General features: G+C 42.0%; 1 protein-coding gene across 7 annotated transcripts in view; it reads left to right on the forward strand.

Moving 5' to 3' along the window:
• LOC125939303 (cytidine monophosphate-N-acetylneuraminic acid hydroxylase) overlaps nucleotides 1-23212 on the forward strand; it is a 104766-nt gene that overhangs the window by 51457 nt on the left and 30097 nt on the right. For all 7 annotated transcript variants that reach the window (XR_007463020.1, XM_049654715.1, XM_049654714.1 and 4 more), the window contains exons 4-9: nucleotides 9527-9636; nucleotides 11017-11207; nucleotides 15285-15432; nucleotides 15744-15825; nucleotides 17472-17609; nucleotides 19931-20066. Coding sequence is in view for 6 of the 7 variants with exons in the window: in XM_049654715.1 (XP_049510672.1) it covers nucleotides 9527-9636; nucleotides 11017-11207; nucleotides 15285-15432; nucleotides 15744-15825; nucleotides 17472-17609; nucleotides 19931-20066 (805 nt within the window). In the remaining variant the exon portion in view is untranslated. The remainder of the gene's footprint in view (nucleotides 1-9526; nucleotides 9637-11016; nucleotides 11208-15284; nucleotides 15433-15743; nucleotides 15826-17471; nucleotides 17610-19930; nucleotides 20067-23212) is intronic.

A 23212-nucleotide genomic window follows, 5' to 3' on the forward strand; every position in this document is an offset into this window, starting at 1 on the left:
TGTGTGTGTGTGTGTGTGTGTGTGTGTGTGTGTGTGTGTGTGTGTGTGATATCTTTGGTTTTGGTATCAGGGTAATATTTCTCTCATAGGATGAGCTGGGAAGTGTTCCCTTCTCTTTATTGGAAGAGTTTGTGAATTATTGGTGTTGCCACTTCTTAGACATTTGGTCAAATTCACCAAGGAGGCCATCTGGGCCTGAGCTGATCTTTGTGGGAATTTTTTTGATTACTGACCCAATTTTGTTGTTTGTTATGAGTCTCCTTAGATATTTTATTTCTTCCTGACCTGGTTTTGTTATTTGTGTCTTTCTGCAAATTTCTCCATTTTATCTGGGTTATCTAACTTGTTGATATAAAATGTTCATAGTATTCCTTTTTGTTTTATTTCTGTAAGATCAGTCTCCTTTTTCATGCCTGGTTTTAGTAATTTGAGTATTCTCTCTTCTTTCTTGGTCAGTCTAGCTAAAGGTTTGTAAATTTTGTTAATTATTTTAAAGAGCTAACTTTTGTTTTCATTGATTTTTCTCTTGGTTTCCTCTTTTCAATTTCACTTGTTTTGGCTCTAATTTTTTTTATTATTGCCTTCCTTCTGCTTGCTTTGGGTTTAGTTTGTTCTTCTTTTTTTAGTTTTTTAAGGTAAAAGGTTAGGTCTTTCTCGTTTTTTACTATACGCTTGGACAGGTATAAATTTCCTTTTATGCACTGTTTTAGCTACGTTATGTTTTTGGTGCGTTATGTTTTTGTATTTATTTATCTCAAAGTATTTTCTAATTTTTCTTGTGATTTCTTCCTTAAACCATTTATAAGTTTGTTGTTTGATTTCTACATATTTGGGAATTTCCCACCTTTCTTCCTTCATTTCATTGTAGTCAGAGAACATGCTCTGTGTGACTTTGATCCTTTTAAACTTACTGAAAGTTGTTTTATGGCCTAACATGTGGTCTATCCTAGAGAATATTCCACATCTAGTTGAGTTTTAGTTGGGCGGGGGTGTTCTGTATACGTCTGTTAGGTCTCGTAGGTTTGTAGTGTTGTTCAGGTGTTTGGTCTGTTGATCGTCTATCTCATCGTCCTATCTTCCAGTAATCTCTTTAGGCATACTTTTTTTTTTAAATCTTTATTTATTTTTGAGAGAGAGACAGAGTGCAAGAGGGGGAGGAACAGAGAGAGAGGGAGACACAGAATCCAAAACAGGCTCCAGGCTCCGAGCTGTCAGCACAGAGCCCGATGTGGGGCTTGAACTCACGAACTATGAGATCATGACCTGAGCTGAATTCAGCTGCTCAACCGACTGAGCCACCCAGGTGCCCCTAGGCATACTTTTATAAAGAATTGTAATCATTCTGTATATTATTTTGTGTATTGTTCTTTTATTAATACTGTGATATTAGTTATCTTATGTCAGATTCTATACATACGTAATTTGAAAACATGTTTACATCAAATATTAACTTATGTTAACTTATTTAGCCATTTCTCCATTGTTGGGATTTAGGCTGTTCATAGATTTACTTTTTGCTGTTTAAATAAAACTATGGGCACAAAAACAGACACGCATGTCCATAGAACAGAAGAGGAAATTCAGAAACGAACCCACAACTAGATGGTCAACTAATCTTAAACAAGGCAGGAAAGAATATCCAATGGGAAAAGGACAGTGTCTTCAACAGGTGGTGTTGGGAAAAGCGGGCAGCAACATGGAAAAGAATGAAACCGGACCACTTACTTACACCAGACACAAAAATAAATTTAAAATGGATTAAAGACCTTCATGTGAGACCTAAAATCATAAAAACCCTTGAAGAGAACACAGACAGTAGCCTTTTTGACATCAGCTATAGTAACATTTTTCAAATAGATGTGTCTCCTGAGGCAAGAGAAACAAAAGCAAAAATAAACTATTGGGACCACATCAAAATTAAAAGCTTCTGCACAGGAAAGGAAATAATCAACAAAATTAAAAGGCAGCCTATGGAATGGGAGACAGTATTATATACTACATACTTTTAATTTTGTTGCTAGTATATATATATATATACACTATACATATATAACATATATATACATGTATATATATATACATATATAGTATATAATACCGTCTCCCGTTCCATAGGCTGCCTTTTAATTTTGTTGATTATTTCCTTTCCTGTGCAGAAGGTTTTAATTTATAGTATATATATACATATAACTCAACACCCCAAAAACAAATAATCCAATTAAAAATGGGCAGAAGACATGAGCAGACATTTCTCCAAAGAAGACATACAATGGTCAACAGACACATGAAAAGATGCTCATCAACCCTTATCATCAGGGAAATGCAAATCAAAACTACAATAAGGTATCATCGCACACCTGTCAGAAAGGCTAAAGTCAAAGATACAAGAAGCAACAGGTGTGGGAGAGGATGTGGAGAAAAAGGAACTCTTGTGCACTGTTGGTGGGAATACAAACTGGTGCAGCCTCCCCGGAGAACAGTATGGAGGGTCTTCAAAAAGTTAAAAATAGAAGTATTCTATGATCCAGCAGTCACACTCCTGGGTATCTACCGAAAGAATACAAAAACACTGATCCAAAGGGATACATACACCCCTGTGTTTATAGCGGCATTATTGACAGTAGCCAAATAAGGAAGCAGCCCAAGTGTCCACCGATTGATGAATGAATAAAGAAGAGGTAGCATATATCTGCATACATGAATATTATTTAGCATAAAGAGAATGAAGTCTTTCCATTTACAACACCGTGGATGCAGCTAGAGAGTATAATGCTAAGCAAAATAAGTCAGTCAGAGAAAGACAAATGCCATATGATTTTACTCATATGTGGCATTTAAGAAACAAGAGAAATGAGCAAAGGAGAAGAAATAAGAGAGAAAGAGAGAAACAAATCAAGAAACAGACTTAATTATAGAGAACCAACTGATGGTTGCCAGAAGGGAGGTGGGTGGGAGGAAGGGGTGAAACAGGTGATGGGGATTAAGGAGGGCGCTTGTGATGAGCGCTGGGTGATGCATGAGAGTGTTGAATCACTATATTATACACCTGAAACTAATATGACGCTGTATGTTAACCAACTGGAATTAAAATAAAAACTTAAAAAACACAAATAGACAAAAATAAAAATAAATAAAATAAAACTATGATGTTTGTGCTTCAGAGCACCTTCTTGTATTTAGAGTCATTTCCATAAGATAGTTGAATTATTGACTGGCAAAAGGGTCTGACTAACATTCATATATGTATATATACATATTTACCTGTGTCTAAGATCTCATACACCTCAGCATAAAGATAGGCTTTACATAGCCTAATAGCCTAAATGAAAAAGATAACATTATAAAAGTGACAGAAGAAATGTGGTGCCCTAGAGATTTTTAGCACTTTCTGACTCTTCAAACAACACTTAAAAAGTGTGTCTTAAAGGGAAAAAAATTGGGGAATCTGATGTTATCCACTGAAATGTTAACTATTTCTGCTGAATGAAGGACCCCATGGACAAAGTTAAAAGACATATAACAATTTGGGAGATTATTTTGCAATATTTATAACCAATAAGGGAATATTATCAAGCATAGAGGAGGAAATTGACAAAGACAAAGATAGAAAACCCAATACAAAGTGAAGAAAGGATATGAACTAGCATTTTACAGAAGAAGAATTCCCAGTAAGGCTACTAAGCATGTGAAGATTTACTCAAACTCATTATCAGAAAGCTACAAAATAAAGCAATGAGGTGTTACTTTACATCTTTTGACTGTTAAAAAGTTAAAACCAAGATGACGTCAAAGGTCAGAGACACAGGGAGGTAGAAATCCATACATTGGGGGGCGTGTGGCTGGTGTAGCCATTCTGGAGAGTAATGTGACTCTGATTAGCCCATGGAGGTTTCTGAATACACTACCAGCCATCAATCCCATTCTTATTTCTATAAGGAAATCTCATTGTGTGAGAGTCTAGGGGTCAACCATCTGGAAAGGGAATTGCTAAAATGTGGTGGACCATGGAATATCAAACTGCAATTAGAAAAGTGGACTAGTTGTACACGTGGCAACATGAATGAATCCTAAAAACATGGTGCTGAGTGAGAAAGAGACTGGAGACCCAATGCCATTTATATAAATTAAGGATGCATACAAACAATAGAATGAACTTTCACTTCAATGCTCAAATAGTGGCCTGTAGAAAAGGAAAGGGCAATGAGAGTGGGAAATAGAGAAACAGGGAATAAATAAATAAGAGCGGAGCTTTATCTAGACCAAATATAATGAATGTATCAGGAAATAAAAAGTATGATTAACACGTTTCTCTTCACTTGAGATCCTGACTAATGAATGGGTCCATCCTCTTTCCATCCATTCTTTAATATGTGTCGCACGTCCATCAACTTTTTGGAATGGACCAGTTTTTGTTCCTGCCAACCAGATGCCTTTTCTCCTCATACCTGAACAGCTCAGGGTTTTCTTAGTCTTTCTGACTTTTCTCATTGGAGTTAAAAGTAGCATCATTGTCTTAAATTGCATTTGTCTCTCAGATACGGTATTTTCCAAATGTGTTTGCTAATTTTCTTTGGTGTTAGAACTTGTTCATTCCACACTTCTGTCTATTCAGATTTTCCACTGGAATTGTTCCCATTGCTGTTAAACTTTACAGCCCTCCCTCTGATACTCTATCATACTTTCTCACCACTTGATTGCTTTCCTCTGTGTCTTTAATCGATTGGAATACTTAGCTAACCAATTGTCACAACACCCTTTGTTAGATAACCCTCTGTCTCCCTCCAGTTTATGATCCTTCCTTTTAAATATATTAAACACTTAATTAAGAGCCTCTTCTTGGCTGTTCTTATGTCAATGATTTAATTATTATACTTTTCTAATATGTTTTTGTTTTAATTCTTCATTATTCTTCCTTTTAAAAAGATTTTAGTGAATTCCATTTGTTTGTTCTTCTGGAGAAGTATTAAGTTATAACCCAAGTGACCTAGTTTTTATCAGTTTGTGGAGTCAGAAAGAGGATACCACCGCCCCACTGATAGATGAGGGGGTTGGCAGGTGTGGACATCTTCTTTCGGAGCCCATATGCAATCTGTCTTTGTGCAAGAGGCAGAGAGACCCTTACAGCACTTGCTTTGGGATCATAGTTAAGGGTTGTAGACTTTTAGTTTCTTCTGTTTCTCTTGGGGGGAAACATTCTGAAGGAGAATCCTTCAGAGTGGGTATCAATGCAGTTTTCTGAGAGACTCTCATAATACTGTGGTATTTTCTACCTGATATTTGCTAATACGTTTTGTTTGTCCAGTGCTGAGCTCTCGTTTTAACTCTTCATTCCTTGAAGGTACATTAATTATCATGATAATACTGTTATTCATAAGATGCCTTCTCTGTGCCAGGCATAATGCTAGACACATTGGGACCTATGATCTCATTTAATCCCCACAACTGTATGACGGGTGTATCGCATTTGTATTGTACAGATCAGGAAGGAAGCCTACCATGCTGACAATAAGCAGCAGAGTCAGGATTCCACCATTCTCTTTATTTCATGACACCATCTTCCAGCAATCACATAACCTGGAAATAATAATAAGATGTACCTTTATTATACCACGCACATTTTCATGAACATAGTATAATCATAATGGTGCTCTCAGGCATCCTTTGTGCATTCCTGATTTTATTAAGAAAGCCAGTTGTCTTTCACTATTAAATAAATTGCTTATTATTAAGATATTAATAGTCTTTCATTAAATTCTTAAGCAGTATTTTAAAGGTATGAAAATAATAGAGTGGACACCCATGTGCCCAACATCCAGCATAAGACCCAGAACATTACCAACAGAAGACCTGTATATACCTTTCCTTGGTCAGATCACATGTATCCCCATCCCCCAGAGGCAATCACTCCTCTGAATTTGGGGTTTCAGCATAGCTGATTTTTTTATGTTTATTTATTTATTTGGACAGAGATAAAGAGTGTGGAAGCAGGGGAGGGGCAGAGAGAGAGGGAAAGAGAGAATCCCAAGCAGGTTCCATGCTGTCGGTGCAGAGACCGATGTGGAGCTTGATCCCACAAGATCCCATGATCCCGTGAGATCATAACCCGAGCCATAATCATAAGTCAGATGCTTAACTGACTGAGCCACCCAGGCACCCCTCAATGTAGCCGTTTTTAATTATTGTATTAGTTAGACTCACAAAAGGAAAACCAGTGCCATCCCCAAATTAGGATAATTTGATGAGAGTGTATTCACAAAGGACTTTCTTTGTAAGTTGTGGATGTGGGAGAGACACAGAGAAAGTGGAGTAACCTAGCATTGATAGCAACCAAGTTATCCATCTTTAGGCCCAAAGGGATGAGGAAGGGAGCAGTTTCCAGAATCTGGAAGAGGAGAGAGTCATAAAGGATTGACTGGCAAGAGAGGAGCAGCGACCTCTGTCAATGCCCAGAGCTATGTCTGTGGCCACTCATAATTGCAACAGGGGCATGGGAAATCATGATTTTTAGATAGGCATAGCATCACTCCTAAGGAAAATTAGGATGCTAATAGGAAGAAGGAGGGAACAGATTTTGTGCAGACCACCAACCATGTCTGCAACAAAATCACCTTACTGGGAAGGAGCCAGAGGAATAAAAACCCCAACCTCACTGAGTCCTGTCACTGTCTCATCCTGGGGCTTTGCAGTGGCCAAACTCATCTGGAAGGCGAGTGATCCAAATAAGTCAGCTTCCTGAGGTGGAGAGCAGGTGGATGAGGGAGAAGAAAGGTAGAGAAGAGGAGTCTATAAGGATGAACGGAAGCCATCTGGTGCATTCATGTTTCTGGTTTCTAAAGTGCTCTTTTAAAAATGAAGAAGCAGCACAGGTGCCTGGGTGGCTCAGTCCGTTGAGCGTCTGACTCTTGATGTCGGCTCAGGTCATGATCTCACAGTCATGAGTTCAAGCCCCGCACTGTGCTCCGCACTGATGGTGCAGAGCCTGCTTGGGATTCTCTATCTCCCTCTCCCTCTGCCCCCCCCCCCCACTCATTCTCTCTCCCTCTCTCCCTCAAAATAAAAATAAAAATGAAGAAATAGTAAATTTTATCTTTGGCTTATCTTGAGATAATTCTATATTTAAGGTTCCCAATTTGAGGTGCCACGTCTGGGCAGGAGCAGTGCCTAGGTTGAGAGAAAGTTGTGTAGCCTCAAGAGAGTCTTGGGAGACCTGCGATTAAGACCATTAACTAAACAGTTTACTCAACAGGTATTTAAGGAATGCCTGTCATGAGTCAGGCATTGTTCCTGGCACGCTACTGATATCGCAGAGAACAAACTCCAGCTCTCGTGGAGTCAGTAATCTTGTAGGGGAGGCAGGCCAGAAGCAAACAAGATAAGAGTATGTGCAGTGACGCCAAGGGGTAGGAAGAAAAATAATGAGAGGTAGGGGGTTGGAGAGTGCTCTTTGAGATAGAGTGGTCAGAAAGGCTTCTCTGATAAGGTGACGGGTGAGCCCCAACGAAGCCAGGTGTGGGCAGTGCTGATACTGGGAGAGCCTTCCAGGGAGACCATCTACACAAGACATCAGTCTGTCAGGGGCAGGGAGGGAGACTACCAGTACCTGGCCATGAGGATAAAGCCATGAGTGAGAAAAACAGACTTTGGGGAGGTAATTCTTTAGGTTTCCAACTTCCTCTTTATTATGGTCACTCGGGATGACCTTGAAAATTGAAGTTGGACAGCATGTCTAAGTCTTTGTTCACACCCCTGAGGAAAATCCTAAAATGCATCCTTTTTCATTTTATGGGTAATTTTTGCCTCAGTTTTTTCCATAAGCAGGTGTCTTAAAGTGAGTGTAATTAATATTCATTTGGAAGGTGTGGAAAAGATTTTTTTTTCTGTATACTTTGAAGAAAGTAGGGAAAATGCTTGACTTTGAGGAGAGAGCAGTGTCACCATTTCCACAGGGACCGCATTGGTCTAGGACCTCATTTGCTTTCATTTAGCAATTAATATACTTGCTACCATTTGTTGGGATGCCTCCGTCCTTGGAGGCAGCTAGGGTTGACAAGGAAAACACTGAAGAATGGAGTAGTCAAGTGAACTTGCTCGAGGTCACCCAGCTATGAAGCTAACAAGTGGGGAGAGTGAGGGTTCCAACCAAACAAGGCCATCTGTCTTCGGAGACCATGCCCGTCAGCAGTTTGCCACTGGCCTCCGAGACCACGGTGAGGACCCTCAGATATAGTCCTCCCTTCCTCCGGTGGATTCTCCCCATGTGTCTCACAGTGTGGCCTCTCTAAAATTGAGTTCTGATATTAATACTCCCTTGCCATAGCGGTTAGGTATTGCTTTCAGCTGTTGTAACAGAAAACCCAAGTCAGAGTGGCCTGGTCACACCGGGGGTTGTTTTCCTTATTCCGCAAGAAGCTGGAAAGCAGACAGTCCTGGGTATCATGGCCGTTTCAGAAGTTTGTCAAGGAGCTAAGTTCCTTCTGTCTTCCTACTCTGCCATCCTTAGGATCTGGCTCTTTCCCTCAGCATCCCAAGATGGCTCCTGTTCCCTCAGGTGAAGCAACCACTTTCCAAACAAGAGAAGGGAAAGACGAAGGGCAACTAGCGTGCTTCCTTTGACTTTGTCCCTCTTTGTCAGGAAAATCAAAGTGTTTCCGGAAGCCCACTTGGGGACTTCTACTCACATCGCACTGGCCAGAGCTATAGACGGCGTACGTAGCACTATGTCAATGGACACTCATAATTGCAAGGGGCCCTGGGAAATCATGATCTTTAGATGGGCATATCACCACTCCAAAAAAAAAAAAAAATTAGGATGCCAACAGTAAGAAAGAAGGGTGTAGGTCACCGGTAGGGTGTGCCACGATGGCTTAAAATTCGTCATTGACCTCTCATTGCTGCCACTTAATAAAATCCAAATTCCTCCTTAGCATGCTGTCTAGGGTCCTCGATGATGTACCCTGGCCTTCCTGTCCATCCTGCCTGCCTCAGACACTGTGTTCCTGGGGCATAAACCACCAGTCCCTTTGTGAATATCAAGCTCACCCCTCCTCCACGCCTTTGTGTGTGCTGTTCAGTCACCCCTTTTCCTTCACATAATCCTATTTCTTTTGTCTACACCAAGTACCCAATCTCTCAAGTCTAGCTGGAGCACGATTTCCTATTTGAAATCTGCTTTGAGTCTTAACAACCAGATTAGGTCCTCCCTCTTGCACATTCCCATGGCACCTTGAACTCATCTGTATCATTCATTCATTTAATTGTAATGAAGTTGTTTGTGTGCATTTCTGTGACTCAACTGAGGTCTCATGAGTCCCTTAAGTGCAATACGAACGAGGCAATGAATTGGCGTTGTCTGTCTCCAGCCCTTGTCTGGGCAGATATTGTTTGACACAAATGACTGTTGTGTCTTGTTTTGATTTCCCTTTGATGTTTGGTACTCTGTGTACCCGGGCCACGCATTTCTATTTGAGCGATTGTTTTGTACAGTCGTGTTTGTTGTGAATACGTGTCTCTTCCCTTTTGGTTCCAGTTGTTGAAATGGATGAAGAAAATGGACTTTTACTTCTAGAACTGAATCCTCCCAATCCCTGGGATTCAGAACCCAGATCTCCTGAACATTTGGCATTTGGAGAAGTTCAGGTAAGGAAACATTAAAATTGTTATGTTCTTAAGAACAAAAATAAAACTAAGATGTCCATTTATGTGTGTGTGTGTATTATATATGTATATATATACACATATATATAATAAAACTAAAATATATAAATATGTATATATATCTATATATATACATATTTATATATTTTAGTTTATTTATATATTTTAGTATATTTAGTATATATATATATATATATATATATATATTTACATCCTATATTACCTCGAATATTCTGAGGGAGCTATTTAGGACATGAAATAAAGTTCTTCTGAACTCTTGAGCAAATGTTTTTAGGAACCTCCACAACTTGATAGGAATCGCAAGGAAATATATTCAGAAAAAAAACCAACGAAACAACAACAACAAAAATCCATGAGCAAACGAAGTTCCAAAGGAGAGTCATGCCAAACTATTGGAGAAAGTTCGGAAGTTACCTCTGATGCCAGATTGCTGTCGGATAAGATGGCCAGCTGCATATTTCTGTATTTTTCCCTTTTACGAACCTTCCTGTGTACTCTCCTAGCTTTAAAAGAGAGTTTCCTCCAGAGGAAACACTTTGACAGTTTGGGAGAGGTAATCAAACATTTGTTTTTCTGGAATATTTGGGAAGCGTGTACTTATTTGAGGGAAAGGGAAACCTGTCGAGAGTAGGCCCAGTAAAATGGAATGTGATCGCTTGCCTCCCCTCCCGCCCCGCGCTGGCTTTCCACACCTTCTCTCTGCTTCTGGGTGTGCTTCCTATTTGCCGTGGATGTGCCGGACCGTGGGAAAGGACTGAGGAATTGAGCTGGAATCCTCCAGTCAATGCCTGTTTCTCTGTCATTGTTTATAGCTGTTCTCAGAAGACCTCGACATCTTGAGTGTGGTAGCAGGTGATTTAGAAGAGGAATTCTTGCAAGCCGCATGGCAAGCCGCCCACCCAACCTCACCGGAATCATTCATTCCTGTACCTCTCCACAGCCACTCTGGCATGTAAATCCCCAAGTGTCTGTCGCATCACCTCTAACTGCCTTTCCTTGTAAATTGTGCCCTGAAGGACTCGGCACAGAGGGCAGTCTGCGGCGCTGATGATAAGTGAGCACTTAGGAGCTAATTTAAATAGAGTAAAACTAGGTAGGTCAGTTGCTTTGCCACCTAAAACCAACCGGGAGAGTTTCTATTCTAACGAAGCAGCGACCGGTCACTGCGAGCTATATTCCATCTGAAGCCTCTTGCTGAGTCTCCCTTGGGTCCTCTGTCCTGTTCACGCTCGGGACAGGGTTCTCCGGCCAAGGGGTGTCGGCCAAGCGACACAGACCTTTCGGCTCCCTGTTGCTGGCCGGGAAGGATTCCACCACCTGAATCTCACTGTCTTCCAACAGATCACGTACCTCACCCACGCCTGCATGGACCTCAAGCTGGGAGACAAGAGGATGGTGTTTGACCCCTGGTTAACGGGTCCTGCGTTCGCCCGAGGCTGGTGGCTGCTGCACGAGCCTCCGTCTGATTGGCTGGAGAGGCTGTGCCAGGCAGACCTGATTTACATCAGTCACATGCACTCAGACCACCTGAGGTAATGAAGGGAGCGAGTGCGGCGGTAAAGGCCTAGCGCGGTTTCAGGTGCTTTTGCAATTTTGGAGGTAGGTGCAGCTGGGATGAGAAAAAGCGGACTCAGGTCAGGTGAATGCCGACATTGGCGTGGCCTGATTTTAGCAGCGCGTGCACACTTCATACTGCCGGGAGTGAGGAAGGCGCCGTGGTGGGGAGGGGAGGGGAGGGGAGGGGAGGGGAGGGGAGGGGGGCGCTGATAACCCTCTCTGCTTCTCACTTCCCCCTCTCGGGCCACTTGGTAGAAGTCTGCATCGAAGGATCACCAAAGCTGACTTCCTTTTTCAGTTCAACATTTATAGCAGGAGTCGGCACACACTTTCTGTACGGGCCAGAGTGTCGATGGTTTTCCGCTGTACGAGCCGTGTGGTCCCGGTCGCATCTGCTCACCTCTGTGGCTGTGGCTGTGGTTCCAATGAAATCCTATTCATAGACAAGGACATGCGAATATCATGCAGTTTTCATGTGTCACAAAGCATCATTGTCCTTGGGATGATCCCTTCGGCTATTTTCAAAAGGTCAAAACCATTCTTAGCTTGCGGGAACAGGTTGCTGCGGTTGGCCACCTCCTGATTTGTAGCGCCCTGATAACCCCGAGCTCCCGGCTTTTTGCCCCTGAGTCAACCCGATCCAACACTTCATTGAAACCAGAGCAGCATCACACTGAAAATGGGAACTGAAACTCCCCTCCCCCAGGAAATCAAAAAGGAAGAGAATTGTCGCTTATAAAGCCACACACATTTGCAAACGAACTATTTAGGAAAGAGGGAAGGCCATAGTCCTAATCTCTTGGTTAATTACAGGGTCGTTTTTGTTCTTCCTTGTTTTGAAGTTTGTATCACTGCTGCTGGGTCGCCCATCTAAACACGCAGCAGTGCCCACAATGTTATAAAATGAAGCAACTTCAGCCTTTTTTCTCCTGCGAACCTCCGTGACAAAGTTCACGTGCAGGACACGCTTTGGTAGAAACGTCCATGGTTAGGGACAATATGTTGTTTGCTGGTTGACCGGCCCCTGGATTTTCTACTCTAAGACATGAATATGCGCTCAGTTATTTATTTAGTTCTTTCAGGAAATGCTTTATAAATGTAATTAACTGGCTGAATAACAAGTTACCTGCCGGTCACTTACGAACTGGTGACAACCCAGTATGCGGGTGCGGTGATGAAAAATCTCCGTGTCCACTGCATGGCGCCTTTGTCCCACACCATGTGCGGAAGCTGCGGCCGCACACGTCCGAGTTTCTGAGAGCCCTGGGTTCACGCACCGTGTAACTGCCGTGCTGCGTGCGAGTTCTTTTGTGTGGCCTCTCCAGAAAGAGCAGGGTTACCTACATGAGGTGATGGCTGCCCAGTGCCCATTCCAAGGCGCGCTTGGCCTTCCTAAAACCCGGTTGGCGGTTTATTCAGGGTGTGGAGCACACAGAATTTGAGGGAGGGGAGAAGTTTTCATGTCATTTCGTCCAGCTGTGCCCCAACCACAGTCCTAAAAAGCAATTTAGTTTTCATTTCAGGGGCTTCTGTAGGTGAACTTGTCAGGCGTTATGACACCAGTTCTCATCTAGAGTGTCACAGCATGTATGGCCATGAGGTCTACTGCAGGCAGGTGATCGCCGAAGAGTTACTGAAGCTCGTCGGGGTCACTCCGCGAAGGCTGGTTCCTTGATAACCCCTCCCATTTTGACTCTCGCCTAGTCAGCTCATAATTTTTTTTTAATGTTCATTTATTTCTGAGACAGAGAGAGACAGAGCACGAGCCGGGGAGGGGCAGAGAGAGAGGGAGACACAGAATCCGAAGCGGGCTCCAGGCTCCGAGGCGTCAGCCCAGAGTCCGACGCGGGGCTCGAACTCAAAAACCGTGAGATCGTGACCTGAGCTGAAGTCGGTCGCTCAATCGACTGAGCCACCCAGGCGCCCCTCGCCTAGTCAACTCATAAACATGGGGGCCGTTTTCTCCCATTTTTTGTCTCACCTTTACTTGCTGAATAAAATCTCCTGATATCTATCAATGTAGTGTCATTAGGAATATGGCACTAGGTCAGATATCTGTGGGTTTTTTCTACACTATCCAGTTATGTTTTCCAGGTTAGATTTTAGGTGAGGAAGTCACTTCCAGATTAAAGAAACAATGACTTATTTTGTCTGTACATACCGTTCCGTAAATATAATTTTTATTTGAGCTAAAAACAGAAACAAGGGGGAAAGGCCAGTGCACTTTAGAGAGTAGTCTTTAGTCAAAGAAATGTGATTTCATTGTGTAAAGGGAGGGAGTATTGTAATAGATCATATTATTAATGGATGCCACTAAGAATTGTGAACAATCAAAAAAAATCAGAAAACAATAAAACATCCATTTTAGACTAATTTGTCCTAACCCCCAAAGTCCTTTAAAATAGAAGATTTGGGTGCTGAACCCAAAGATTGAAGGCACAAAGAATCTTTCACTTTTCAAATCCTTTGTTTTTAAGGAAGAAAATTTTCTGATTTCCCCCACCCACGGATTCTGCTTTTTTGACTATCTTTTAACACAGTGCTGGAACTTAAATATTAGTACAGTTATGCAGATTTTGCTTCTGCTTTTCCTGTGATTAAATAACCTATTTCCCCTGACATTGTACTCTGTACAAGGGTAATTTTTAAAAAAAAATTTTTTTTTTGGTATTTGTTTTTGAGAGAGAGAGCACAAGTTGGAGAGGGGCAGAGAGAGAAGGAGACACAGAATCCGAAGCAGGCTCCAGGCTCCAAGCTGTCAGCATGGAGCCCAACGGGACTCGAACTCAGGAACTGTGAGATCATGGCCTGAGCCAAAGTCGGACGCTTAATCGACTGAGCCACCCAGGCACCCCGTACAAGGGTGATTCTTAAACCAGACAGTACATTCATTAGAGTCTCGGATTGCCTTCCATTAGAGGAAGAGCTAGGCCTAGAATCTGAAAATGTGAACTTGAATACCAGTTTGCTGTTTCTTAGTTGAGTATGTCTGGCTGTGTTTCCTCGCTTATCAAAGCAAATGAAAAATTCAGAGGGTTTTTGGTAAGCATTAAACTACCATGTGAAAGTGCCTGACACCGTGTTTGACATGTAGATACCTTGCCACTTATTTGTTTATTATTCGTGTTTCTGCCACACCCCACAGCGTACATAATTTTTTTTAATATAATGATTGCTCAGTAAATGAAACTTGACTTAATCTATGTAGGTGTTCGAAAGCTACTTGGACGGTTCGTGGTGCACTGAGTCGGGATTACCACCAATGTTGAATGTCGTTTTCCTCTACTCTAAATTTGACTCTCTTGTCCAGCTGGAAACGGACTCCCTGTGAGGACAAAGAACTTGTTCTATATACTGAGGTGTGGCTAACAACCTTTGAAAGTTGAAAAACTGCCCCAGGGTCTCCTTGTCTTGTGGCCCAGGCCTTTCTCTTACTGGGAGCTGCCACGTGGGGAATGAGAAAAAAAAGAAAATCACAGAGGTCTTCCCCGACCAGCAACCTCTTCAGCATGACTTTTTCCACCTTCTACCTTCAGTTAGAACTACCCACAGCATTCATGTAGCAGATAGAATTTGCCCGCCTGGTTGATACACGTGCCATGGGGTATGGTCTGTTCTGACCAGGAAAATGGAATCTTGTAGGAAATGCCCCTCACCTTTATACTCAGCCTTGAGGGAAAAAAGCCCTTCTTTTGGACTCTGATGAGAGTCTGTGTTTTCAATTTCTTTTTAAAAAAATTTTTTTAAAATGTTTATTTATTTTTGAGAGACAGAGACAAAGCATGAGCAGGGGAAGGGCAGAGATAAAGGAAGACACAGAATTGGAAGCAGGCTCCAGGCTCTGAGGTGTCAGCACAGAGCCCGACACGAGGCTCGAACTCACGAACCGTGAGATCATGACCTGAGCTGAAGTCAGGAGCTTAACCGACCGAGCCACCCAGGCGCCCCTCAATTTCTTCTTGATCAACATGTTGGTATAAGGAGCAAACTGTCTCTTCTACTAGGTGATCTTGTTCTGTCACCTTTCAACCTTTCCATCCTTCTGATCCTAGTTACCCCACACTGAAGGAGCTGGCTGGAAGAAGACCGGATATTCCCATTTATGTTGGAAACACGGAAAGACCTGTATTTTGGAATCTGAATCAGAGCGGTGTCCAGTTGACCAATATCAATATAGTGCCATTCGGAATATGGCAGCAGGTCAGATATCTGCGTTTTTTTCTATACTTCCCGGTTATGCTTTCTGGGTTGAATTTTAGGTGAGGAGGTCACTTGAAGATTAAAGAAACAATAGCCGATTTTTGTCTGTGCATAGCGTTCTGTAAATACCACCTTTATTTGAGCTAAGACATTTTTCCCCCCTTTACCAATGGTGTAACTCCATAGTACAGGATAATAATCTAGTTTTGGACGAAGGAGATTTCTTTCCAGAGGAGGTGACAGCTTTCTCGAATACTGAATTAGAAGCCAAACTGGCATACACAGTTGTTGCTTTTATTGTTAAATTCCAGGTAGACAAAAATCTTCGGTTCATGATCTTGATGGATGGCGTTCATCCTGAGATGGACACTTGCATTATTGTGGAGTATAAAGGTACTTTCTTGCCCTCATCAATAACGAAAGAGAAAAATGCTCCTGGAAGGACGAGTGATAACCATCTTCTGCTATCTTCATTTCCCATGGAATAAAATGTATTCTGTCCTTGCCTTAGAACAGTGTGCTATCGCTCAGATAATCTTTCCAAAGAACGTATTACCAGTAATGTTGTCTATGTAGTGAGAGGTGCAAAGCTTTTTCAGAAGGCAACGGATATTCTGTATATTGCATATAGTAATTTCTTCAAACTGCCTTTATTGAATGTCTTACGTTTTGAGATTTTAATTCCAGTGCAGTTAATATACAGTGTTTTATTAGCTTCAGGCGCAGAATTTAGTGATTCAACACTTCCATACATCACCCTATACTCAACACAGGTGTGCTCCTTAATTCCCATCACCCATTTCACCCATCCTCCCACCCATCTCCCCTCCGGTAACCAGGTTTGTTCTCTATAGTTAAGAGTCTGTTTCTTGGTTTCTCTCTCTCTCTCTTTTCCTTTGCTCATTTGTTCTGTCTCTTAAATTCCACATATGAGTTAAGTCATATGGTATTTGTCTTTCTCTGATTGACTTATTTTGCCTAGCATTATACTCTCTAGCTCCATCCATCATTGCAAATGGCAAGATTTCATTCTTTTTTTATGGCTGAATAATATTCCACTGTATGTTACACATTCATGAGTCGATGGACATTTGGGCTGCTTCCATAGTTTGGCTATTGCAGATAATGCTGCAATAAACATAGGGGTGCATGTATCCCTTTGAATTAGTGTCTTTTTGTATTTTGGGGGTACATACCCAGTAGTGCTGTTACTGGATAATAAAGTAATTCTATTCCTAGCTTTTTAAGGAGCCCTTGTACTGTTTTTCACAATGGCTACACTAGTTTGCATTCCCACCAACAGCACAGGAGGGTCCCCTTTCTCCAAATCCTCGCCAACGCTTATGGTTTCGTGTGTGTGTGTGTGTGTGCGTGCGTGTGTGTGCGTTTAAGTTTATTCATTTATATAAACTTACATGTTATAAGTTTATAATCTCTACACTTGGCATGGGGCTTGAACTCCTAACACCAAGATCATGAGCCACATGCTTCTCCAACTGAGCCAGCCAGGCACCCCTCTTGTGTTTTTTATTTTAGCCATTCTGATAAATGTCTTATTATCTGTTGAAATATTATCATGTAATCTAATCATGCACTTCTGCCTTTCATGTGGGAAGATGGCTTTACTGCCCTAACAATCATTGAATGGAATTTGTGGAAGGTTGAGATTTCTGTTGATCCCGTCACGCTTCCTCTGCATTCTTTGGGCTCAACATCTAGAGATAATTGACTGAGGAAGTAATCTGTCTGTGATCCTGGAGTGAAATCAAGCTAATTGTCCTCATGGGACATCCAGAACCCACCAAATAAAATCAAATAGGATGAATTTATTCGCTTGAAACTTAAAAACAAAAATGCTATTGAAGATTTTAGGTTTTCAAATCTTCCTCACCTTTTTCCTTGGATAGAAGTAATTCTTCTCTGATCAGATGAGTCACATTAAACAGACATACATGGGAGACTTCGTTGGCTTGGGAATTCAAACTGTATGATGTTCAAGATTTCACCCTGAAAACCCATCCCACTTTATTTTTCCACAGGTCATAAGATACTTAATACAGTGGACTGCACCAGACCCAATGGGGGAAGGTTGCCTGAGAAGGTTGCTCTAATGATGAGTGATTTTGCTGGAGGAGCATCAGGCTTTCCAATGACTTTCAGTGGTGGAAAATTTACCGGTAATATTTTATATCAGAGCGATGCCAAAGAGAGGCATGGTGCTTTGTTAAATGCTGTGAGAATAAACACAAAGATAATTAAGATATGGTTAAACTCCCCACAAGAAGTTTACAGTCTTACTGGGAAACCAGACTTGCAAAGCACAGACAGACAAACTAACGTTTCCAGCTCGAAATATGATGATGGAGCATGAAAGAAACATTAAGGCTATTAGGGTACATCTGAGGAATAGTCAAGAAAAAAAATCATTTGGATCATGATTCATGGTGTAGACCATACAGCCGAGCAGGAAAGGTCCAACATTGGTGATCCAGACTTCAATGTTCTTGGAAGGTAGTTCAGAGCAGAGTGTGTGCCACTTGACGTAGGCGTGTCCCCTAGGCCCCATGGAACGCTCATACACGGGAGGAGTGCCGTCACTACAGGTGACGTTGCGGGGGTTAGGGAGCAGGGGCCATGGGGAGATGTCGGTCAAAGGTCCACACTTCCAGTTATAAGAGGAGTGAATTCTGAGGATGTAGTGTGCGGCGTGGTGATGATAGTTAACAGTGTTGTTTTATATACTGAAGAGTTGCTGGGAGAAAAGGTCCCAAAGGTTTTCACCGAACACACAAAATGGTAATTATGTGAGGTGATGGAGGTGTTAACTAACCTCCTTGTGATCATCATTTTGCAATACAGACGCGTATCAGATCCTCACGTTGCATACCTTAAATGTCTACAATGTTATATGTCAACTCTGTCTCAAACCTAGGGGGAGAAAAGCGTAGGGTCCAAGGCAAGGCCTCTTCTGCTCTGAGTCTAGGGGTGGTACTGGGTTGGGATGGGAGAAAGTGTGTAAGTGGTATCCTCAATGCTGACGCTGTAAGTGTGCAATATATGTCTACTTAGTAAATTAACGTTTGGTACGTGATCTCTAGCAATGCGGCAGAAATATTACTTGCAGTCTGAAGCAAGCTTCTGTTCGGTTCCTTCCTTTCTTCTATAGGTCTGTATTCATTGCCCACCAGGGTGCAAAACCGCGTGAGAGAGCAAGGTGCCTGTCTTAGGGAGTTAACTGGGGAGGCAAAATATGCCCATTAAAGGTTAGCTAGAAAGATCCCATTCCCGTGTGAACATGTGTATGTGTATGTGAATGAATACATGCACCCATTTCTAAAAAGGTCTGGAGTATACGAGTGCTGGTACGGCTGGGTTATGGGTAACTCATTTCTCTGTGTCCTTATCTGTGTTTATCAAATTCAGTAGTGATAACAATAGGAACAACTCCCTGATGCGGTGCCCTGCATGCTCTGGCCCTGCCTGATTCCCCCGCTTCCCTTCCTGCCTGTCTCCCGTTGCTTGCTATAGATCAGTCCACACCGACCTGTCATTCATTCCCCAGTCTCGATACACCAAGTGCGTTCCTGCCCTGGGCCTTTGTATTTGCCCTTTCGACCCCCTGGAGTTCTTTTGCCCCTGATCACGTGGTCAGCGCCTTCTATGTCTGTGTCTGGGTTTTATGACTCCAATGTCACCTTCGCCAACGGCTCTGTCTGACAGTGCCCCTCTACCCCAGCCACTCTGCCCCTTGTCCTGGTTTACTTTCTTCCTAGCTCATCGCCCTTTGAAATGACCTTATTTATGTCCTTGTTCATTATTTGCTTCTCTCACTAGAATAAATACTCCATGAGAGCAGGGGCCTGCTTTATCTTTTCACCACTGGACTCTCAGCACCTAGAACTGTCTGGCACGCAGTAGGTTCTCATTAAAAAAATTGGATGACAGAGAAACAACCTGTGGGGTAGGGGTGACGACCCACTCGCAGAAGAGGGAATAGACTTAATGCACCTGGGGGAGCTGCGTTTTCATCCTCAGTCTTAACTGACTCCAGCATTCATGCTGTCAACCGCTGTGCACCTGCCGGAGTATGAGGGACACACGTTGCTTTTATAATCTACCAAAATGATAAAGTCATGTCCATGTTTGAAAAGGGTTAACGCATACAGGAATTACAGCACCCTTAGAATGCGCATGCACACAAAGGACAGCCATGCGTGCTGCCCTTTGTCTTCAGCTAGGGTCCCAGTGAGTTGCCATAGACAAGGAGAGAGTTCAGTGTCTTTGGCCGGTTTGGTAACATTTTCCTAGTAATAAATTGAAATTTTCAAAGTAAAGCGTTTGGGGGCAGAGAGCACTTTTCAGTCATGACACAGAGCTTTGTTCTGTTCCGTGTTAGTCTATCAATTCTATCTCCGGAAAGAGTTCTGCTTTACCAGAACTTCTGTTTTTCTGTGATTTCTGAACTGGGGAGATTCTAACCCAAGCCCTGTCATTGCAGAGGAATGGAAAGCCCAATTCATTAAAGCAGAGAGGAAGAAGCTCTTGAACTACAAGGCCCGGCTGGTGAAGGACCTACAACCCCGAATTTATTGCCCCTTTGCTGGGTATTTTGTGGAATCTCACCCATCAGACAAGTATGGATGGACGTTTGGTACCACATTTTTATGCCTAAGTTAATGTATGCTGGATGAGTTGTTTAGCTGGGAATCAACACGGAATGGGAATGAGTGAGGAGGAGCAGTCTAGAACTTGCTTCATAGGCTGCCTGAGAACACAGAGCATGAATAAAAGCCGTGCTTGGCAGCTAGAATCCATTCAGAGAGATTGTCTCTGAAAGGATCCTGGAAAGGGTGAAGGCGACGGCTGTGGGCTGAGTACATGCCAGGAACTAACCTAGGACTTTTAGCCACGCCATTCGAATCCATCTTCCCAGGGATGCTGTGGGGTCGGTACTATTACACCATTTTTGCGATAGGGAATCCAACTCAGAGAGGCATGGGACTTGCACAGCCGGGCTGTTGGAAACGCTGGAGTTAAGAAGTGAACTCTGGCGCGCCTGGTGCCAAAGCTGTCTTCTCTTCACCACGCGGCGGCCCAGAGTAGACAATCGTGTCCCCGTCACATTGAAGCTCCCTTCTCATTCTGGGGTATGCGAAATGGTTGGCGACTATAACTCTTGGTCTGGTTTTTCAATTGTGTTTTTGGAGGTCGGTGGAGTTTCTTTGAGAATGTTATTTAAATGTTGGGTCTTCAGTTTAACGGTGCAAGAATGATAGTCATTCGTGTCAGTACTGGGTCTTGCGCAAAATTCACTTGTTATAGTCACTTTGATACCAGGTCATCTTTGAAAGAGTCAGCAGCTGACTTTTAATAAACTTTCTCTCAAATAGGAATATCTATCCCAGGGGGCTTTCAGATTTAAGGAACATTGTTTTTCGTGCGTCTTAACCGCTGTCTTTAGATCGGATTGTCCTTCCTGGGAACTTGACTACTACCAGATGCCTGAGCTGGAGAAATGCTTTTTCTTTTCTCTCAAAACATAGACCCTTTGATAAGAAGGAAACGTCCAGAATTTCCTATGAATTCCTAAAAGTTCAACTAAACATTTGCAAGATCAATTAATGTCCTTTGAGACATCGATTGGAGCTGCTAGGCCTGAGTTGTCCAATATAGTAACTACCCGCCACGCGTGGCTATGAGCACTTTTAAAGTGGCCTTAGTGCAGTTGAGGATTACAGAAGTTGGCGTCGGTGGATCGATTGGGTTGGAATTATTTTTTCCATGCACCGATACGGTGTTGTAATGTGTTTTGTTGACTATGTTACGTAGAGAGCTCGTTTCACAGCGGTAGTTGTGTTCATTGTACTTGGAAATTCGATTGAACTAGTTACTATGTTAAAATATATTTAATGTATTTTTCTAGCTTAAGGAAAAGATCTTAAGGAAAATAGGGACACATTTGAACACAAGTTCAAGCCTCACGTTGAGCGTGAAGCCTACTTAAAAAAAAAGTGCAAATTTTTCCTGAAAGAAAAAGAATGCTTACCAAACGTTCAGGAATCATAGAAAGAATCTGGCATCGTGACTAACATTTCTCTGATATTATACTGCATATGAACAAGCTACATTTAAAGCTCCAGGGAGAGGAAACATGTATTTGTGACTTAGTCATACAGGTTGAATGTTATATTGAAATTGAATCTTTTTCTAATACAATTCAATAATGATTTTACACATTTTCTAACATGAATCAATATGCAGAAGACGTTATTTGTAATTGGCAGGAGTATATAAACTGCAAAAATTACAAACCAGATTTGAACAATGCTTTGTTACTGTTTATAATTTGCCACTGCTTTTCAACTTATGCATTGCCCTCTTTGAATTCAGTGTCAATACTAATGAGTTTACCCAAGAGTTACTGAATTTACTAAACTTGGGCAGTAAACTTGGGTAGTTTGAAAACAAATCCATTTTGCTTCAAAGTCAAATCAGTTCTTCCCAAGAAAGATGAAGCAGTTTTATCAACGTACAGGTGAGTACTACATGAAAAAATATTTTTGGTGCTTGATTCACTTACTGAAAAACTTTTAAGCATGTTTGGAATAACTTGAACAAGTGAATCTACTCTTTCAACTGTAAGTATTATGAAATTTAAATGTTGATAAAGTTTCTTGATGAAAAGTTAGTATTTGAATTGAGATGTACTCTGATCAAGATGTGTCCCATTGAGAAGTACTGTAATTACTGTGGCTAGAGAAATACTGTTTATTTTTTTAGTCCTCAATTGTGTTTTCTATAAGGAAGGTCCATGTACTTGAAATGTTACTGTGCTTCCCCACTAAGCAGCTATATCAGTTACATTTTTAAACTTAAAAAGAAACCCAGATGTACTTTTTTCCCTAAGAACTTCTTACTTTGAAGGAGCATAGCCCTTATTAGAAACCTTTTGGAATTGCTGGATAAGCCTAGATATAAATTCAAAGAATGTGTTCATGTATAAACATACACACCTTTTAAAAATGCGTATGTCAAAAGCAATCTTATCACAAGAAACAGCGCCAAAGTAGGAATGAAATTTTGGAGGCTTTGGTAACACAGGAGACATGCCCATCTATTAACCCTATTGATGCATGTTTAATCTGAGGGACAGAGGATAGACATGAGTTGAATTAACGGAGGTAGACAGCAAATGAAGGACTTAGGGAACCAGAGAAGGGTTGTCGGTGTCGAGTGAAACTTACACAGAACCAAGGGAATGAGCATTTCCAATACTGCTGGCAGTTGATGGCCCTCAGAAACTCCCCTCAGGTTTTCCCTAAATTCTTTAGTTTTCTAAAGAAAATAGAGTTATCAGTAGATGACTCTGTCTCACACTCAATCTTGGTATAGAGCTACATGGCCATCAGTTAATGTAACCAGAACAAACTTTCCAGTGCCTACTATGGTAGACATAGCACAGAGATTTCACTTGAATGGCGCTAAGATTCAATGTAGTTACGAACCAGGATAGCCATCAGAACACACAGCAGTTAATGCCAGATCAGGTCCTGAAGGCTCCGCTCCCACAAGCTTTAATCTTCTAATTGATGGAACTGAGAGAGAGAGCCAGGAGGTCTCAGGGTAGCAAAGGAGACACTCGGGAACTCAGAGAAGCAGCTTTTAACCGGCTGACACAGAACTACGTCAGCAGTTTCACAACCGCTATGCCTGCCAGCTAAAGGTTATCTGTTCCTTAAGGTAATGGAGAAAGGAGTGGGGAAGAGAACCCGCTGTCATC

This window comes from Panthera uncia (genome assembly GCF_023721935.1).
Source record: "Panthera uncia isolate 11264 chromosome B2 unlocalized genomic scaffold, Puncia_PCG_1.0 HiC_scaffold_25, whole genome shotgun sequence".
Lineage (NCBI taxonomy): Eukaryota > Metazoa > Chordata > Mammalia > Carnivora > Felidae > Panthera > Panthera uncia.